This window comes from Myodes glareolus, chromosome 4 (assembly GCF_982192425.1).
Source record: "Myodes glareolus chromosome 4, mMyoGla1.1, whole genome shotgun sequence".
NCBI lineage: Eukaryota > Metazoa > Chordata > Mammalia > Rodentia > Cricetidae > Myodes > Myodes glareolus.
The window spans coordinates 25,505,614-25,526,911 of NC_142029.1; the positions used below are offsets into that span (position 1 = coordinate 25,505,614).

At 38.8% G+C, this 21,298-nt stretch overlaps 1 protein-coding gene across 5 annotated transcripts in view; it reads right to left on the bottom strand.

The window, feature by feature from the left end:
* Usp3 (ubiquitin specific peptidase 3) overlaps positions 1 to 21,298 on the bottom strand; it is a 90,910-nt gene that overhangs the window by 43,882 nt on the left and 25,730 nt on the right. For 4 of the 5 annotated variants that reach the window (XM_087905332.1, XM_048424009.3, XM_048424007.3 and 1 more), the window contains exons 2-3: positions 13,270 to 13,330; positions 8,733 to 8,864 (exon numbers count right to left, since the gene is read on the bottom strand). In XM_087905332.1, coding sequence (XP_087761458.1) covers positions 8,733 to 8,864; positions 13,270 to 13,330 — 193 coding nt within the window. Of the gene's footprint in view, positions 1 to 8,732; positions 8,865 to 13,269; positions 13,331 to 14,170; positions 14,208 to 21,298 lie in introns of those variants that run through there. The other variant, XM_085689259.2, reaches the window with a different exon arrangement.

Consider the following 21,298-nt stretch of genomic DNA (forward strand, 5'->3'; position numbering starts at 1 on the left):
ATGCTTTGTTTCCCAGTTTACATTTCTGGCTTCTTTATATAAAAAAAAAAATCAGGTGTCCACAGGTGTATGTATTTATGACTGGGTTTTCAGTTAGAGTCCATTGATCAATATGTCTGCTTTTGTACCAATAATGTTCTATTTTTATTAATATAGTTAAGTAGAAAAACTTAAAATCAGGGGTGGTGAGACCTCCAGCAATTCTTATATTATTCAAAATTGTTTTAGTTATCTTGGGTTTCTTGTATTTCCATATGAAGTTGAAGAGTGTCCTTTCAAAATGTGTGAAGAACTATGTTGGAATTTGATGGGGAATGCACTGAGTATGTATATCATTTTTGATAGGATGACCATTTTAACTATACTAATATTACTGATGAACGAGAATGGGAGAGCTTTCCATCTTCTGCTATCTTCTTCAATTTCTTTCTTCAGTGTCTTAAGGTTTTTGCCATACAAGACTTTTACTTGCTTGATTAGAGTTACCCAAAGATATTTGTAATTATTTGAGGCTATTATGAAATGTATTGTTTCCCTGATTTCTTTCTCAGTCCATCTGTATATAGGAGGGCTACATGATTTCTTGTAATAAGCACTGATAATTTAAGGCATCTAAGATGCTACCTGTTCTAAAATTATTTAATATTACACCATATCATTAACTAATACAATTTTACTAAACAATGAAAAAATAACTAAATTCTGAAAAGCAAGAGGGATCAGTGGTTAGAGTATTTGATTCCTAAACTTCCATGATGGATGAAGAGAACCAGTTCCTGCAAGTTGTTCTGACCTCCACATGTACCGTGGCTTGTAAACAACAATAGATAGATAGATAGATAGATAGATAGATAGATAGATAGATAGATAGATAGATAGATAGATAGATCGATCACATGACTCTTAATGCCAGGGGCGTGGGTTTGTGACCCACATTGGGCACCATTTGTTGACAGAGGTTTCTGTCCTGCCTGATCCCACAGTTGTTCAGCCCCAAAGAAACACACAGAGGTCTACATTAATTATAAACTGGTTGGCCCATTAGCTCAGGCTTATTAACTCTTATAACCCATAATTTTTGTATGTGTTAACCATGTGGCTTGATACCCTTTATCAGCGAGGCAATCTCGTCTTCCTTCCTCTGCATCTGGGTTACAACTGCAAGTTGAGTCTTTCCTCTTCCCAGAATTCTCCTGTTCTGGTTGTCCCACCTATACTGGCCTGGCTACTGGCCAATCAGCATTTTATTAAAGCAATACAAGCGACAAATCTTTACAGAGTAGAAGACCATTGTCCCACAGCATATACACACAATTATAGTAAATAAATATTTTGTTTTGTGAGACAGGGTTTCTCTATGTAGCCCTAGCTGGCCTGAAACTCAGAGCCTCTGACTCCCTTACAGCCAAAGGGACCACACCCAGCATAAATAAATGTTTTTAAAAGGCTTAATTCTTTAAGAAAGAACTACATTTTTACTTCTTTTCATGATCTTTAAAACATATTTTTTTAAAAGTCTCTACACTGGACTGGAAAGATGGCTGCTCTTCCAGGGGACTCAGGTTCAAATTCCAGCACCTACATGGCAGTGCATAATAGTCTGTAACTCCAATTCTAGGAAATCCAATGCCCTCTTCTGGCCTCCAAGGGGCACCAGACACACATGCAATGCATAAACATACATGCAGACAAAACACAAACACACACCAAACACAGAATTTTTTAAAGTATTACATGCAGGCAACACAGAGAGAGAGAGAGAGAGAGAGAGAGAGAGAGAGAGAGAGAGAGAGAGACAGAATTTTTTAAAGTATTCACAACTGCCCTGCATCTCAACACTCTTAATGTCACTAGTAAGAACACTTATTAGGATATAATTTTTATGTATTTGATTTTTACCACACTACACTGAAGGCAAAGGGAGCATCAATAAATATTGGTTTTCCTTCTCCTTTTTTTTTTTTTTGTGGGGCCGGGGGGTGGTGCTTTTCAAGACAGGGCTTCTCTGTACAGCCCTGGCTGTCCTGGAACTTACCCTGTGGACCAGGCTGGCCTTGAACTCAGAGATTCCCCCTGCCTCTGCCTCCCAAGTGTTGGGATTAAAGGCATGCACCACCATCACCACCATCATCACCACCTAGCAATGTTGGTTTTCTTTATTCCTCTCCAGCCTCCTACTTCTTGATTTAAATAATCTTGATTTATTATCTTCCCTGGCCTGAGAGCAAAATCGCACGTGTGCATGCTCCATCACGTGAAGATGCAAGTGCTATGCAAAGTTTAGCTGAAATGAACCAGAAAGCTCCTCTCCTGGATCCTCTGTGACTTACACTGAGAAACTGTGATAGGAGAAACTAGGACAGCACAAGGAAATCAAAATTCAGAAAATCTTAACATTCCTAGAAGCCACGGACTGTCTGGATCCCTGAACCAACTGTTAAGCTATCATACATATATATATATATATATATATATATATATATATATATACACACACACACACACACACACACACACACACACATATTCACGTGATCATTTCCTTAGCGATTTTCAGTGACTCTTCAAGTAAATGTGAGCTCTACTTGTTAACAGACTATCTTTTAGTAAGGAGAAAGGCTCATTATTTGGTAGAAAAGGGAAAAAAACAACAACAAAAGCAAAACAAGAAAAATTAGGTAAATTGAATATTAAAATGAAAAATAACATTTACAAATCATATTTGGAGAGCTGGAAGGACAGCTCTCCTGAGGAAGCAAATTCAGTTCCCAGCACCCATGATAGATGGGCTCACAAACCACTTCTAACTCCAGCTCTAAGGGAATCCAATGCCCTCCTTCTTCTGATCTCCACAGGCATCTGCACACACATGTGACATACACTCAAAACAGACACATACATATGTGTATGAATTAAAACTGATTTTTTTAAATTAGAGAACATATTTAGTAACAGCGGTTTTATTAAAATGAGGGTTGGTTTTCAATACTTATAAAATACATTTTTTTGCTTTTAAGATAAAATAATCTGAGGCTTCTTTGAAAATGAATGTTGGCTGACAAGTGGAATTAACTTACTAAATATTTAACTATTAAAATATACTAAATGAGTTTATTTTTAAGGCACATTTATTTGCAATTATTTTGTTTTGTTTTGTTTTCTGTTTTTTGAGACAGGGTTACTCTGTAGACCAGGCTGGTCTCGAACTCACAGAGATCCACCTGTGTCTGCCTCCTGAGTGCTGGGATTAAAGGTGTGCACCACCACTGCCCAGCTCTATTTGCAATTATTTTAATTAACAAAGATTATTTTGAAATTGGTTTCTTTCTGGACCTTCTATCAGATTTCTTCCTTAAAGTTTTTTGAGTTTCGTAAAATTAATTTAGTCAGTGTTAAATTCATTATGTTGCAACTAAATTATCCAGTACTAAACTAGCCACATGGAGTTACTTAAATTCTTCTTAGTAAAATAAATTAAAACAAAATACTGAATTTCTCAATTATATTCATAACATTTAACTTCCCAATTGCTACTATACTGAATAACATACAAGTCATATCCAAAACCAGAGACAATCTCCACCTCTTTCTTAACTTTAATGTTCTCCATACAGCATTTGCTTGTTTCCCCACTGCTATTGATGATATTATGGAAGTTACTAATAACATAAGGTTTCACATCAAATTCTTGATGAACTAAGTAAATATACTTAATAAAACGATTCTTCATTCATCTGAAACAAGAAGGAACCATTATGCAAAGAAAGTAACTTTGTTAAGCAATGGTGAAGGAGCAAACACCTCATAAAAAGCATGTTAAATACCACAAAAGAAAGTAGCTAGGACTCAGAAAGCACCTCCTTTTCATTCAAATGCCTAACATTTTGATGTTTACAAGTAGAACCAAACACTTTATTATAAATGACAGATACTGAAGAAAATGCAAGTTGACATTCTACTAACTTCGTATTTCAAACTTGAAGTTAAAATCCAAAAGAAAGTCTTTAGAAATCAACAGTATATTTAAATTCTTTTATTAAATTCTACTGTCTTAGCCTCAAATATCCAATTATGAAAATGAAGAGAGTACACTCAGATAAAATACCCGTCCTCTGCTAAAATCAGATAAGCACTGGCTTATTAAAGAAGTCTTTCATGATTTGAGGTCGCTTCTATTACAAAGTTTCTTTTTAAACTTCAAAACACAATTTTTAAGTAAATCTCTCCCTGCTTTCCTTTCTTTAAAACACTGACAGCTTGTGTCTATGCCTGTGATCTCCATTACTCAGAAGGATGGCCTGAGCCCAGGAGTCCAGGCCAGCTTAGACAACACAGTGAAGAGACCTTCTGCCACCCCTCCCCATCCCTCAGGGAAAAGGAGGGAATCTGAGGCAGGAGAGGAGAAGCAATCCCAATACTCAGGAACAAAGCATGGGTTTGGGGCCAGCCTTGACCACAAAGCTAGACCCTACCTTCAAGGGGAGGAGAGGGATGGGGGGGGAGGAGAGAAACCAGCCAACCTGGGCAGTGATGGCACACGCCTTTAATCCCCATCACTCAGGAGACAGAGGCAGGTGGATCTCTTTGAGTTCAAGGTTTACTGAGTGAGTTCCAGGATACCCAGGGCTACACAGAGAAACTGTCTCAAAATACCAAAAAAAAAGAGGGGGGGGGGTAATCAAATTGACATTTAAAGAGTTTATGTGACAATAATTTTTTATTTTTTAATCATAACTGTTAAAAGGATAATACAAATAAAATTAATCTGAAATACAAACAGTTTTAGACATAAATGAGTTCATATTTCATATTAGTTTGAAGGGATGCTTTTGGGAAAAAGACATTCTAGTAATTTTAATATTTTTTCGTAATCCTTCATTCTCATCCGGCTACTGCTTACAAGGATTAAAGCTGACTAAGTCAGATATCAATGACTTATTTGGTATTTTTAATCTATTGCCATCATATGTCTGTTTACATAAAACTAATTTTAATTTGTGCTTCTTTTCAACTGCAATAACGTATACCACATATAATTCCATTTGCATCGGAAAGGGAACAGGATGAACAATAAACTGAAACAATAAACTGAAAATTGGTCTTTATATAAAAATTTTGGGAAGATTTTCACTATTGAAACCTTCCTTTATCTGTTTCATGTCAGCTGGATTTTCTCAGGGAGTGGGCTTGTGCCAAACCACAACTTTTACCATATACGCCTTCTCTTTGGAGGCTCTCTTCTATCAGAATTAGTGTATATGCTTTCTCTCTGGAAGCTCTGCTTATGTCAGGATTACCATATATGCTAACATCAGAATTAAAAGAGGCTCCCTGCCTACCCACAGAAGGGAAAGTGTTTGCCTTCTGTCATGAGCCTTCAGCCCTTTATGATGACCAAAGGACACATATTGTAGATTTGCTACATCCTTTCCCCCTTTTAAAAGACAGCTAACCAAATCTTCTCCACCCCAGTACTAGAGACTGAACTAGGCTTTCCACACTTGGCAAGTGTTTCAGTACTGAGCTCCTGCCCCAGTCCTTCATCATTCAAACATACACTGCTTAGTCTGCATAAGACAAAGAGGAAAACAGAAAGATCTAAGAGGTAGCTTCTGCAGTCTCCAAGGAGATTTATAAATGACTGACATGGAACAGGAAATGACTAGTGTCCTGGAAGCTAGAGTTCAGTAGAGATTATCCCCTGTAACTGGAGTTAGGAGAAAGGAATTTTCAGTGATAACTTTATATGCAAGGAAGGGGCAGAGCAAGACTCTTGGAAAAAGAAAACAAAGACTGTAAGCAGGGGCTGGGAAAATGGTGCAGTTGGAATGACATGTATATGCACACACATGAACACACACAGGCAATAACAACTGTTAGCCTCAGAATACCTTATAACACCAACCATAAAGAGGTGGGGAGGTTTTCACAAAATTGAGTGTAATAGCTCACACCTGTAATGCCAGCATTTGAGAGGGTAAATCCTGGGCTCCTACTGACAAGATCAAGGACAGCCTACATATTTTAGCAAAACTTTTTCTCAAATTAATAAAAAATAGAAATAAAAAGAGACTGGGATACAAATCAGTAGTGTTTCCTGAGCATGTGCAATACTGAGCTAGGTTCAATCTGGGTAAGCTACTAGGAGAAGTGGAAGAAGAGCTTAAGTCAAAATGCTTAACAATCAAATATTCAAGTATTTTTACCTTTGAACATTATCATTTAGTCTAGCCATTGGAAACCTGATGTACAAAGGAACTTCCTAAACAACATTGAGAAATGACACAATACCCCTACTCAGAGAAATCTGTTTCTCTCTAACAGTTAAGGTATGGGGGAAAAAACCCTAATTCCAACCAAAGCCTCATGAACTCACATCAATCACCAATTCCTTTGGGGGATTTACATGTCAGTGTAATTTGCAGTGTGTTTCCCTGGCATTTTGTTCTCAAGCCTACAAATGCAGCTAATGTGACCCCTCCAGCTGCAGCTTCTTTTCTGCATTTCTGAAGCTCTGGGTATCTACACACTTACAGCTCTGTTCAACTGCACACAAAAGACTGGCAATTGGCCAAAAAGCTTCTGCCACTCCCGGGTGCATTCTTCACCAAGGTTCAAGATTTTCTAATTCAATTCGGCCATGAAATGATGTCTACTACCTTTGCATGCTACAGCAATGTAAAAGAAATTAAACTCCAATGTCAAGCTAACGAAAATGCAAAGCCAATAAAATATATAATAGATGTTCTTATAAAGGCCTATGAAAATAATTTCAACCCATGAAGCTGATCCTTGAAATTTCGTCAAAGATTTCCTCAAAGAGTTGCCATTTCCTCAGAATTTTACCAATAGCAAGAAAGTCATCAGCAAGCTTTTTACAGCATACAGATTCAACTGTATTGACAAAGCTTCCCTTTTGAGCATCCCATGCACACTGCTAACTGAAATCAAGAGTGAGTGCTGTCAGCACCTTCACCACACTGGTTGATATGACCTATGACTGTGATGGGGAGACAAGACATTCAAGAACTGATGGAGGAGGATCATCAGTCTATGTGTTACTCTCATTGGTTAATTAATAAAGAAAACTGCTTGGCCTGATAGGTCAGAATATAGGTAGGCGGGGAAGACAGAACAGAATGCTGGGAGGAAGAAGGCAGTGAGGCAGACACTATAGCTCTCCTCTCCAAGATGGACGCAGGTTAAGATCCTTCCCGGTAAGCCACAACCTCGTGGTGCTATACAGATTATTAGAAATGGGTTGAATCAATATGTAAGAGTTAGCCAATAAAAGGCTAGAGCTAATGGGCCTGGCAGTGTTTAAAAGAATACAGTTTCCGTGTAATTATTTCAGGGTAAGCTAGCCAGGATCCAGGTGGGAACGCAGCCCGCCGTTTCTTCTACAAAGAAGGACCTGAATTTCTGCTGTCTCTAAAGCAGAAGTGGTTATAAACACAGCATATATGATTCTATAAGCCAAGAAGCTGTACCATTCTGATATATAAAAAGGGGAAGGCATTAATGAAGGACTATGATATGCCTTGGGGTAGAGTCTTCTATAAGGCCTGGCCAGGTTCAAGCACCAGCAACAACCTGGCTAATGCTTACTTGTGGTAGGAAGGAGTATTCTACACTGTCCTGGGTCTCAGAAAACACTATTACTGAATCTGTACCCACCTCTAAACTTCTTCTCCCCACTGCTCTATCATTCAAATACCAAAGAGTACTTGTTAAACCTTGAACAGACATGTTCAATAGTCAAATTTTAACTATGCTACAACTTGTAAAACATTAAAAGGTGCGGAAAAGCACTGGTCTAATTTTCTTCCTTTTGCTGGACATCTTCCTACAGACAGCATGCCCTTCAACAGAAAGTGTGGGTCTTAGAGAAACCCCTGGAAACAAGTGTGGTGACAAAAACCCAGCACTCAGGAGGCTGAGGAAAGAGCCAGCCTGGGTCACACAGCAAAATCCTGTCTCAAACCCCTCACCAAAAGCAAGTCAACAAAAAAGGATATTTGGACTTTAAATATCCATTTCTGATCAATACTGCCTTCATGTAACATTCAAGGAATATTTGGTAAATACAAGTAAGACTAGAAGGGTCTTCTAAATGCCCCCCCACAAAGTCAGCAACTGGAGATTGAATTGATAAGAATTGAAAGTAAAACAACTAAAAAACCTGATCATAATTTATGATCAGGTAAAAGAAACTGCTTCATACACAAGTTAAAACTGCAGATTCCAATTCCTCTGCATATAGTGCATGGGAAGGAAATTGCTGAACATTCCTTGTAGCCTGAATAACTCACTCCTAAGTAGCCACAAAAAACTGCTATGACTTTACTACCATTTACATGAAAAGGACATGTACATTATATTACAAAGGACACAGCAAGGCTTCCAAACGATACTTTTTGGACACAGGATCTAGCTTTGTAGCTCAGGATCTTGCTCAGCCTGCAAAATGCTAGGGATACTGGCATACATCACCTGGCATGGGTATCTCCAACCTCCTCTGAAAGTGTAAGACACTTTACAGGGGAAAATAGCCTGAAATGCTGAGTTGGTAACACTAAATACTTGACATTTATCTCTCAGGAAGTAGAAGAGAATAGAACCGAACCACAATGAGATAAGGAAGATATCAAAACAATCTTTCAAACAAAGAAACTTAACTTACAAGAACACATTTGTTAAGACAAAACCATCTCCAGAAAATATCAACTTACCAGTATGTGCTGTAGCTACTGCAATCCATACACACTGTATGCTGAGCTTTCTCTTGCTTTTCTGACCTCTTATGGTTGGGCAAGGTTATCTGTGCATCTTCATAATGTTTTTTTGCATGGCCGTTCACATACCTTACAAAGCCAAATGAAATTTTTATTTTAATTTAAATATTGCTTTTAAGAGTAATAAAAGATGATGAAATTGTTAACCAAATTAAAATGAGAACTCTTGAAGAAATGAGTCATGCGGTGAATCATTTCACTACTATTTGTATTACCACTATTAATTCTATGTTGACGCTTTTCCTACAGCTTTTTTTTCTTATTAAGGTTTTTTTTTAAAAAAAAAATTCTAACATCCAGCTTGAACTATTATAAAAAATAAGTAAATAAACTCTGTAGACAAAATTAATCAACCTGCTTTCGCAGGGCCATATGCTGGAGTTGCGTCTACAATGTGAAAATCAGTAAGGCAGTTTCTGTTCTCCTGGATATGGGTCAGACCTTTCCTCTGAAGGCCTCATCGGCGACACTCATGGAAAGGCATTTCTTTAGAACAATCCAAACAAAACACAAATCAACTTACGTTCAGAAAAACAAATTTCTCCAGGTGAACAAACAGCCAACAGTTGGTTGTATTCCTACCAGTTTTATAGCTCTCCAAGTGTTTTGTTTGTTTGTGTTTTTGTTTTTTGATAACAGGGTTTCTCTGTGTACCCCTGGCTGCCCTAAAACTCATTCTGTAGATGAGGCTGGTCTCAAACTCACAGAGATCCATATTCCTCTGCCTCAAAAGTGCTGGGATTAAAGGTGTGCACCATCATCACTCAGTCAACTCAAGCTTAATAAACCATGTTTTATTGTGTTTATTGGTGGGGGAGGTTCCATGCCATGGTGCACAAGCAGAAACCAGAATATGATCCCTGGGAGAAGGTTCCCTTCTTACCAAGTGGGTCTACCCAGGGGGATCAGGCTTGATGACAAGTGCCTTTACCAACTAAGCCATCTCTCCAGCCCTAATAAATCATTTTATTACAGCAGGAGAGCTGTAACAAAGTAAACATCCATATGCATGCTGCACCCAAATGCATCTACACTTTTCCTAAAGACCGTGGAATACTGTCCCTGGCCTTTACTAGAAAACCCTTAGGACACAGAACATCCCAGTTCTTTGAAAACAACCAGTCTGCAGAGGACAGAAATTACTTAAAACCTCAAGTGGTGAAACAAATGTTGGATCACTGGCACCAAAATAAACAGACTAAGCGAGTTGGCAGTTTCACTGTTAAGGTGCCACAGTTGCACTTACCTTGGGTACGGAGAGTGGTAGTATGTAGTAGGCTCAAGTACAGCCTTCTCCACATTCCAGGAAAGCTTATACCCTTAACCTCAACTCAGAATTCAATCAATCTCTTTTTATACCTTTTCCCCCTAGACTTTAAAACCATAGATCCTCTGTCTCCAGAAGTAGATTTAGTTTTAAAATAAAATAACAATTAAGGGTACAAGCTTAGAAACTAGCCTTTCAAAGTCAGGCCTTTCACACTAGCCACAGAAGTCAGTAAGTAACCTTTCTGCACTTTGTTTTCTCACCTGTGCATGGAGGTTACAATATATGTATCATGTGGAGTATTGGGCAATTATATTAAATAATCCTTGACTCAAAATGAGTGTGTGTGGTTACTTCATTAGCAGTTCCCTTATACATTTAACTACTGTTTACTCAGAATCCAAATAATAAACCAGTAGCTTAGAGAGTGGGCCCATGAAGCCCTACTGATAGCAGTGTGTTGCATGCTAAGAGCACTTGCTGTTTAGCTGAAAAGGTAAACTGCCCGTGTGAGCTCAGTAACCTCCTTCATATGCTATCTTTTTAGCACGCACCATGAAGAACAGGAATGAAGGATGACTTCACAACAACAATAATGCATAGCATAAGCACTTCAGGGCTTTGGAAACTGATCCTCTTTATACAGTACACACAGAGAAGATCTCCGGTTATAATACAGTGGTTTCCAAATGGTTTCCAAATGTCCTCTATATTTAAATTGTTCCTGTGTGACTGAGAACAAAGGAGACTGACATCTGTGCATGAAGATGTCATGGTGAAACACAATATACTAACTAGAAATTTTGATAAAACAAGTAAAATTAAACGTTCCTATAAAGGTCAGTGATAAAAGTATAATTATTGAGGGATGAGATTAAAATTAGCAATGTTTTAGTAATTACTGAAACACACTAGTCAGAAGTTAACAGTATAAAGCTAGATTACATAAAAATAAGTACTTCCAATGTGGGTGGTGGTGGTGCACGCCTTTAATCCCAGCACTCAGAAGGCAGAGGCAGGTGGATCTCTGAGTTTGAGGCCGGCCTGGTCTACAGAGTGAGCGAGTTCCAGGACAGCCAGGGCTACACACAGAGAAACCCTGTATCCAAAACTCCCAAAATAAATAAATAATAAATAAGATAAATCTAAACTTGAAATTGCCTTTGATTACAAATAATCCACCATGCAGAGTCTAGAAAATTTCAACTTACTTTTCCAAAGCCCAGAGAACTGTTTGTTGCTTCCTATTTGTCGAAAACAATCTTTACCCTTTTTTCCCTCAAAATGTCCTGCATACGACCGTCCACATTTAAACATGGCATACTCTGCTCCATCTGGAGGAGTCGTATCTACTGTATTATCATCCTCGCCTCTCAGAGCTAGGAGAGGAGTACACCTCTTCAGTGCAGAATCTAAATGCTTCTACTTATCTTTTTAAAAAAATTATCTGTACAAAGCATTTTCAGGCTCCCCAGATCCTGGAGATTTTGAAACCACAACAGTCACAATGAAGATACACAGCATTTTGAAGATACACAGCATTTTCCCAAAGGTACTCAAAAGTGTTCATGGGAAGGATACTCAATTCCAGCACTCAATGAGAAAAATCAAGACATTTGAACAACAAAAATGTTTTCTTCATGCAATAAGGATTTAAAGTAACAATAGGGAAATATCCCAAATAAATACTACTTAAATCCCTATGATTTAGCCGATTACGACTGCTGAAAGATATTCAAAGTGGACCTTTTCCCTCCCCACACATACCTTTTTCTTTCTTTTTAGGGAGGGGTAGTTAGTTGGATTTTGTTTGCTTTATTTTTTGAAAGAAGATTTCTTTTTTTTGTTTGTTTGTTTGGTTTTGGTTTTTCAAGACAGGGTTTCTTTTGGTAGTCCTGGCTGTCCTGGAACTAGCTCTGTAGAAAAGGCTGGTCTCAAACTCATAGAGATCTGTCTGCCTCTGCCTCCCAAATGCTGGGATTAAAGGTGTACGCCACCACTGTCAGGCTCAAAAATCTCACCCTTTACTTTAGACTGTCTTAGAACTCACACCAGCAGGCCTCAAACTCACAGCAATCCTCCTCCCATGTTGTTAGAATTATAGGCATGAACTATCATGCCCAGCTCTCAGACTAGATGATTTCTAAAAATGGCAGTAGAAATGTCCTTGTGTTACAGTTAGAAGTAGTTACTAAAATATCTAAGTAATGGCATATTGTTTGCTCTTTTGAGACAGGGTTTCTCTGTAGCTTTGGAGCCTGTCCTGAAACTAGTTCTTGTAGCCCAAGCTGGCCCAACTCGGCCTGAGTAATGGCATTTTGAAGCCAAAAATTGGAAAGACACGCTTAGGACTGAAATGGGAGCTACTGAATCTACATGAAAGCAAAATGTTGTTTCAACTTGGTATGATTTTTAAGCAGGGTCTTATGTAACTAAAGATAGCCTATAATCTTAACTATGACCAAGAATAATCTTAAACTTTTGATTCTCCTGCCTCTACCTCATGAGAGCTGGAGCACAGAAATAACTACCACACTAAGTGTTGTGCGGTGCTGAGAACAGAACCCAGGGTTTCATTCATACCAACAAAGTGCTCTACTAACTGAGCCACATCCCGTCTCAGAGGCAAACTATTTTAAGTGAAATATTTGGTATATCTCAGGCAGGAGTAAATAATACACAGGCCACTTCCAAAGGTAATTCCATTATCTGTAAATATTTCATTCTTCTTAGGATTTTCTTCCCCAGAAAATTCTATCTGGAATTTGATTCAAGTAAATAAAGGAAGTAGACAGGGCAGATAACAAGTGGAACAAGACTGGCTTCATGCTGATTACGTTGACACAATGGAAACATGGGAATCAAGTAACTACTTTGAAGTGGGCTTAAATCTTACCCTACTAAAAAGATTTAAAAAGAAAAACAATCATTTGCTAAACTTTTGTTTCACGATTTAAGTGTCCTTATTTGATTTTCTCAAGCAAACATTACTAGTAGGTTGTCTAAATCAACAATATTAATTCTGCATAAAAGCATAAAATCCTCCTAGATTTCCCCTTTCTGAATCAGACAACAAAGTGTTTAACCTTAGAGCACTACAAAATGGCATGCTATGATTAACAAAAGTATTAAATACACTTTAATATAAAACTTCCAGGCAAATTTTTTAAGGCAAGTAGGGTAATAAATAATAAATATGTTACATACCTTCCACAGTGGACACTTGAACAAGTCAAACAGACCCAGGGGCTTTTGTTGGACCTGCACACTAATAAAAAGAAAAATACAACATAGCATTTGGATTGTGTTACTTCCCATTGTTCCCCAATTTCTAGTGGTATCCTGTGATTATCAGTTCCACTGCTGCGCAGGTGTTTTGAGGTCAGGTATCACACCTGAGGAGCAAGCTTACACAGACGACTGTCTACCTAAAATTGTATCAAAAAGAATTTAAATGCACATCCATGATGTTGTACATTTTAATTGATTCAATTAAAATGGCCTAGCCACAAGTTAAACATACGTACACATGTTCCCTTTATTACTTATTCTCTTTTGCAGTCTCTCAACAGGTTAATAGGCTGGTTTCCCATTAAAAGCATTTGGTATTTTTTTTTAAGTCTCTTTTAATCACATATCTTTGCCATTTAGGTCATATACAGCTGTAAATAGCAACTCTTCCTTTACTTAGTTAGAGGAATAACCTTCAGTCACAGTTAAGACTAATCCTAGTTTTCTAAAAGTATTTTGTAGAAAACATGACAAATGAAATGTTCTTGATGATGGTGTATGTAAGACATTATTTTCATTGAAATGTTACAGCTATGAAGTTAGAATTTTAAATTTAAAGTTCAAGTTTAAAAGTGTTACAGTTTTAAAGTGTTGATTACAATTTTTTGGTGGGCTGTTATGACTCAGCAATAGGACATTTGCCTAACATGCTGGAGTCCTGTGTTTGATTCCCAGCAACTCATTTCAAAAACATGTTTTTCATTTCCTCATTCAATTACCCAAAAGTTCAACATGTAATAATAAAAATTTAACTCTCAATCACTTTAAGAATAGAATAGGTCATAACATGAAAGTTTACTTTATGTTAAGATCTTACCAGTTGGACAATGGTGGTGCATGCCTTTAATTCCGGTACTCAAAGGCAGAGGCAAGCGGATCTCTGTGAGTTTGAGGACAGCCTGGTCTACAGATCAAGTTCCAGGACAGTCAGGGCTACACAAAGAAACCCTGTCTCATAAAAACAAACTCAAAAAGGTGAGCCCTAGATACTTAGATTCTCGTTTTGGCTCTCCCATCATGACCAGAGACGAGGAGACCACCATGAATGTCTTCACTGTGAGATGGAGAGCAGAGAGTAACTAACATGCCCTCTAACACCCTGACATTTTTAAAGTGGGCTAGAACTAGGGGGAAAGGCACTCACATCACCTCCTTCATAAATAAAACCTTCCAATTCTATTTTCTACCTAATCTTCTTAAAAGGCTTAAACAAGGACTGGAGAGATGGCTCAGCAGGTAAGAGCACTCGCTGCTCTTGCAGAGGACTCAGTTCCCAGCATCCACATGGCATCTCATAGTGATCTGTAACTAGTTCTAGGGGATCCAACACTCTCTTCTGGCTTCCAAGAGCACCACGCACACACATGGGTGCATAGCAAGCACATTACACAAACATAAATAAACCTTTTCCGATGATTTTCCTATTTATTAAAATAATACACAAATATTTTATACAGCATGAAAGCACAAAATTTCATAAAACAATTGTTGTATTTGTTTCATGGGTTTGCCAACCTCTTTTTAAAAGAGAAATTATTGTTAATCTAAGGGAAACAAGAGGCTTAACCAGAGAATAAGTGCTACTATAGTATCATTTTCGAAGCCCAATGATTTTCAGATGTTTTTCCTACCTTCCATCATCTGAGGCAAGCATTCTACTACACTGCCTATAAGTAACAGCACCTCACTACAGCAGGAGGGTTGTGGAGGGGTGAGAAGCACTTAGAATCACTATTCAAACTACCGCAAACACTCATGCAACAGGGAAACAGAGCTTTACCTCATACACAATCTTAAACCTGAAACATTCTAAAAATTTTAGTAACCCAAACAATACCCTTCTTCAAAATAAAGTTCATTTATAGTGATCTAATGTTTCTATAGCACCCATTGTTATTATGATGCCAAAAACTATTACAACTTTCACGACTATCACCTCATTTAACCCTTTACAATCCCAGGAGGTAGGAACTATACTCAAAAAAGACGCATGAGGAAGTTACATGTTTTGTTACTTTGCGGAGACAGCAGGAACTCGGGTTCATACGGTGTTGAAGGAACAGACTGGTGCTAAGAAGGAGGTCTAAAACATGTATTTTTCCAGGTCTGGCTACTTAGTTATTCGCTCATGCTGGCCCCAAATTCTCAATCCTCAACTCATCTTCCAAAGTATCTGACCTACAGGCTTAAGTTACCACAGTAGGAAGGCCATGTTTTTGGTTGCTGACCCTTATTTTGTGTTTGTAGATAGTATCTCATTGTGCTGTCCAAATTAGTCTAGAACCCCTTCCTGGGCTTATTCTCCTGCTCAGCCTCCAGAGTAGTTGGAACTGTGCCAAAGTATCACATCATTTGGCTTCACTTCTGGGGCTGGGGAGATGGCTCAGTGGTTAAGAGGCTGTTTGTTCTTTCAGAGGTCCCAAGTTCTATCCCCAGCACCCATATGGCTGCTCATAACTATCTGTAACTTCCCATTTCCTGCTGAAAAACACCAATGCACATAAAATAAAAATAATTTTAAAAACTATATGCTTCTTTATCTGCACCTGCAAAGAAATCATTTTAAAGTCTGAACAGATAGACAGTAATGTTAAAACAGTTATATAATATAGGCAGTGGCACACGCCTTTCATCCCAGCACTGAGGAGGCAGAGGCAGATGGATCTCTGTGCTTGAGACCAGTCTAGTCTACAGAGGGAGCTCGAGGACAGCTAAGGCTATACAATGAAACCCTGTCCCAAAAAACCCCATCTTCCCCCCTCCAAAAAAAGTACAGTGTGGGGAATGGAGACATAGGAACCTGATCTCACTCTCAACTACACTGTCAGTAGTGTTTCAAAATTACATTTCTTCTCTCATAACAAATTTAATGTTCTAAATTTAAAAATATTGACACTCTAAATTTACACTAGCAGACATAATTTTTAAACATTAGTAGTAAATAAAAACCTGAATATTTTAACTATGGATTTGTAAAAATATAATCAAAGTATTTAATATTGAAGCATGTGCACACATTCCATATAAAATCCAAAGTAAAAGTATTGTCCTCTTAAAATTTAAGGATAAGGAGCATCATTCATCATAAAGGGTCTATAAATATAAGTAGAATTATGATGCACACTAATCCATTTTCCTGGAAATTAAGAGCCAGGCAAGTAATGCTCTATAGCTATTACGTTTTCAGAGAACAAAACAACATGAAGTTCTTAGACAGAGCACCAGGAGGCAGCCAGGGCCAGAATAGTGAGCCAGGGAGGAATGGAGAGGACTGAGTGGAGACCGAACTAGGGAGAACAAGTGAACACCGAAGCCCAAGGATGCAGACATGCCAGGCAAAGACTCAAGGGAAGACTGCAGAACCAAGCACTCAGGGCTGAGGCGAGAAAGACAGGAAGCACAGCTCAGTCTTCTTCTTGAAAACCTACCCCATGCTTCTCCTTTTACCTTTGTCCTTTTCTTCTTCCAGGCTGGCAATCAGTCTCTCTTGAATTATTAGGTAAGTAAATTACCCATTAGTAAAGTCGCTTAAGCATTTGTTATAACAGTTTTCCCTTTCTGATTAATTATTTTGTGGTTGTTCCCATTAAGAGTTCTCGCTTCTCATTACCTGATTCTGGGACTGCCCTGGGCATCTGAAAATGACAAAGTGATTCCACGCAAATCCAGTCTTAAGAAATTCATCACTTCCCCCTTGCTATTGTTTGAAATGCTAGCTCAAGAGGAGACTGGCCACCATCTGAGAAGTCTTATTACTGAAAGAGACAAACTGTAAGCCTACACTGAAGGGGTTAGAGGAAATGACACTATGGGAATACAGAGGAGCAATCATTTTCCCAGAGACACATGAGTTAAGATGTTCTGACTACAGATACTCTACCTGATGAAAACCTAGACAAGTGTCTTCTGACTCACAACTGTAAGCAAAGCACACAGCTATTTAGAATTACAAGGATACAGTGATGGATGACCACCCAGCATGTAGTATCTTCCATTTGCCAATCAATCAGGTCAACAGCATTCCTGGCACTATTAATTAAGTGAGAAAGGGAGCTTTAAGAAATTCCACCAACAGGAATTGAAGTTGTCCAAAGGCACGACAGGAAGTGAAGGTGAAGACATTGCAGTCTATCTTGAACTAACTTGCTTTCCATTGGGGATCTTTCTGTACTGAATAGTATTATACTCAAAAGCTCAATGTCATATGTGTTCCCAGCCCTAAGTGTTATTAATTCTTAGTAAGTATAAACATTACTGATGTAGGAGTCCCCTCTGTATGCTGTCTTATTGCCATTGGTTAATAAAGAACCTGCTTTCGGTCAATGGCTTAACAGAATATAGCCAGGATGGAGGAGAGAGAGAGAGAGACAGAGACAGAGAGAGAGAGAAGGTGGAGTCAAGAGAGAAGCCATGTAGCTGCCACAGGAGACAGACGCCTCTGCCAGAGCCCGCTGAAACTTTGCTGATAGGCCACAACCTCATGGTGATGCACTTTTTTTTTTTTTGGTTTTTCGAGACAGGTTGGCCTCGAACTCACAGAGATCCACCTGCCTCTGCCTCCTGAGTGCTGGGATTAAAGCTGTGCATCACCACCATCAGGCTGGTGATGCACAGATTAACAGACGTGGGTTCGTTTAGGATAAAGTGCTAGCCAGCAATCCACTTAAGCTATTGGCCCAACAGTATTGCAATTAATATAGTTTCTGTGTGTGATTATTCCTGGTCTTGGCAGCTGGGAAATGAACAAGCAACCTCTACCAACATATCACTCCTAATGTCTCCCTATATTACATAAAAAAAAACCTAAGTGCTGTGTAATAATCCTTCTGTACACTGTGAATATGTACTACTCTCATTGGTTAATAAAGAAGCTGACTGGCCAACAGCTGAACAGGGTATGGTTAGGCAGGCAAGCCCAAGTGAGAATGCTGGGAGAAGGGCAAAGTCTGAGGAGTTGTAAGCAGAAGTAGGGAGAGGCAACATAGACATGCCATACTGAGAAAAGGTACCAAGTCATGTGGCAGAGGGTAGATAAGAAATTTTCTCTTAGAATTCTTAGCAGAAAACACAGTGATCAGAACTTCTGCTTGCACTGATTGAATTGGGTCTTGATCAATGACCCCCAACCCTAACAAAAGAACCCTTCCTTTCTGGAACAGACCAATTACTTTTACAGGAATTTAACTATTTCTTTGTCGACTCCAAGCAAACAGACTCGAGTCTTGTATCTAATGATCCAAGCATGGATTTTAGAGCTGACAAAAAAATAATTTTTAATCCTGCTGCTTTAACAAAACAACAGTTGGTTCCAGAGCCTGCTTGTTCACCACCAGATGGGACATAGCTATGGGACAAGCCAGGCGGTGGTGGCACATGCCTTTAGTCCCAGCACTCAGGAGGCAGCAGGTAAATAGATCTCTGTGAGTTCAAGGCCACCCTGATCTACAAAATGAGTTTCAGGACAGCCAGAGTTACACAGAAAAACCCTGTCCTGCCTAAAACAAACAAACCAAAAAAAAAAACCCTAAAAACATATTTTCAGATATATTTCAGAGGAATCTCTAATATATAGACAGCATTGGCCAGCAAAAGTCTCTCAGAAATCCCTATGCCTGACTTAAATACTCAAAGCTACATTAAATGAAATTAAATAACCTGACCTTAGTAAGTTTATTTCAAAATTGTTACAATTATCTTAGTGTTAGAATAATTAAAATCAGACATGTCTATTGTAATATTTAAGTAATAAAATATATCTAGAAGCACATCCTGAAAGACAACATAATAAGGTTCAAACATCTTAGTAAGATGGTAGTCAGCTCAAATATTTAAGTGCTTGGCTGGAGAGATGGCTCAGCTAGTGAGAGCACTTCTTGTTCTTACAGAGGACTAGGTTTGGTTCCCAGCATCCACATAGTGGTTCATAACCATCCCTATTCTCCAGTTCCAGGAAATCCAATATCCTCTTCTGACCTCTATGGGCACCAGACATGTATATTGTGTACATACATGCAGGCAAAACATTCATACATATAAATATAAAAGAAAAAATGTAAGAACATTTAAAAGACTGGAGAAAAACAAACACCAAAACTACTGAAATATAGCAAACTCAGAGGCATTTGGGACCAAGACTAGATTTTGGTTAACCAATATAATTCACTGAAATATACCTTGGTATCTATTCTGTTTTTTAAGTGTATGTGCAATATGTGGGTCTCTATGATTTTTTTAAAGAGTTTTTAAGGATTTATTATGTATACACTGTTTTGCCTGTATATGTCCCGGCAGGCCAGAAGAGGGCACCAGATCTCATTAAGGGTGTTAGTGAGCCACCATGTGGGTGCTGGGAGTTGAATTCAGGACCTTTGGAAAAGTCAGTGCTCTTAACCTCTGAGCCATCTCTCCAGCCCAATTTTTTAAAGATTTGTGTGAGCCTGTGTGTGCACACATTCACATGTACTCCACATGTGTGAGAGAGCCCACAGTGGCCAGAAGAGGTTCACACAGTCTAGAGCTGAAGTTACAGGTGCTTGTGTACTCCCTAACATTATTGCTGGAAAACAAATTCCAGTTCTTTGGAAGAGCAGCAAGCACTCTTTACCACTGAGCCACACCACCAGCCCCTCCATCTCATTTTTTACATAGGGTCTCCATTGAACTTGGAGCAATTTGGTTAAGGTGAGTCATGGCCAATGAGCACCATGGACTTGTTCTGCCTCAGGCCTACACCAGACCCCAATACTGAGACTACAGATCAGCACTGCCACAGCAGACTTTTATGTGGTTGCTGAGGTGCTGAACTCAGAGCCTCATGGTTGTGTGACATGCACCTTACCTCAGGGCCATTTCTCCAGCCTGATGTCTCCTCTTAAGGCACTGTCAGAACACATATCAGTATAGCAACAAATGAAAATGTCGACATTCAGATAGAAAATATAATGAAGTAAGTTTTTCCTTCTTGTCTGAGACAGGGTCTTCCAGTGGGCCTCTTAACTCAATCCTGCTTTATCAGCCTCCATAGTGCTCAAACTGGAAGCATGTGCTACCACACCTAGCTTCTTCATATGATCTGCCCTATATTTCAACATCTGTTAGGGGCTACAAGTTAGCTCATTTCAAAATCTTTTAAATTTCTAACTTATTTTAGCAAAGGAGTGAATAAGCGTGATTTCAATTCACAAAGATTTAAGATATGGTTAACTTGTCTAGATCCGTTCTTCCTCAGCCACCTATCACCTGAGTCTCCTTCCAGCCTTTATTACATGTCAGGGCATACACACAACTGTAAGACTGTATGGTTCATACACATAAACCAAAGACTTCTCAGAGGTATAGGTAATCTGCTGTGGGAGCTCAGTCACTCCTAAGCTGAGATCATTTACCTCAGCATATACATAACCCACTCGAGTCAGCTGTGGTGGGAAGCTAAACTACCCATCTTTCATATGGGTAACTAACAAAGCAGCAGGCTTCCCTCTTGTTTCACTGCATGGGTCAGAATGAGATTAGAAGTCATCCATCGGCCTGGAGGGATGGCTCAGCCATTAAAGGCTAGGCTCACAACCATCACCTCAGAGGGCTGGGTGAAATCTTTCTTACTAGCCTACGTGGAACTGTCTTGTCTTAGTCACTCTGTAATCCTGAAGAAGCACCAGCTAACAGTCAACAAAGAGGAACCGAATGTAAATTAAAAGGAAGAAGTCTCAGAAAGAGCTGGCTCTTAGCGGTCTGGGGTAACAGCACTGGCAAGAACATATACTAGCAACAGTCCTGCTCAATATGAACCTTGACCCAAACCATATGAGTAATTATTGCCTAACTAAGAAAGTTCCCAAGAAAAGTTCCAACTGATATCAAGGTTTTCCAGTCAGAAAAATAATTTTATTTAATAAAGTATTTCACTTCAACAGCCTTGACTGACTATTTTAGCCAAACCACAGGA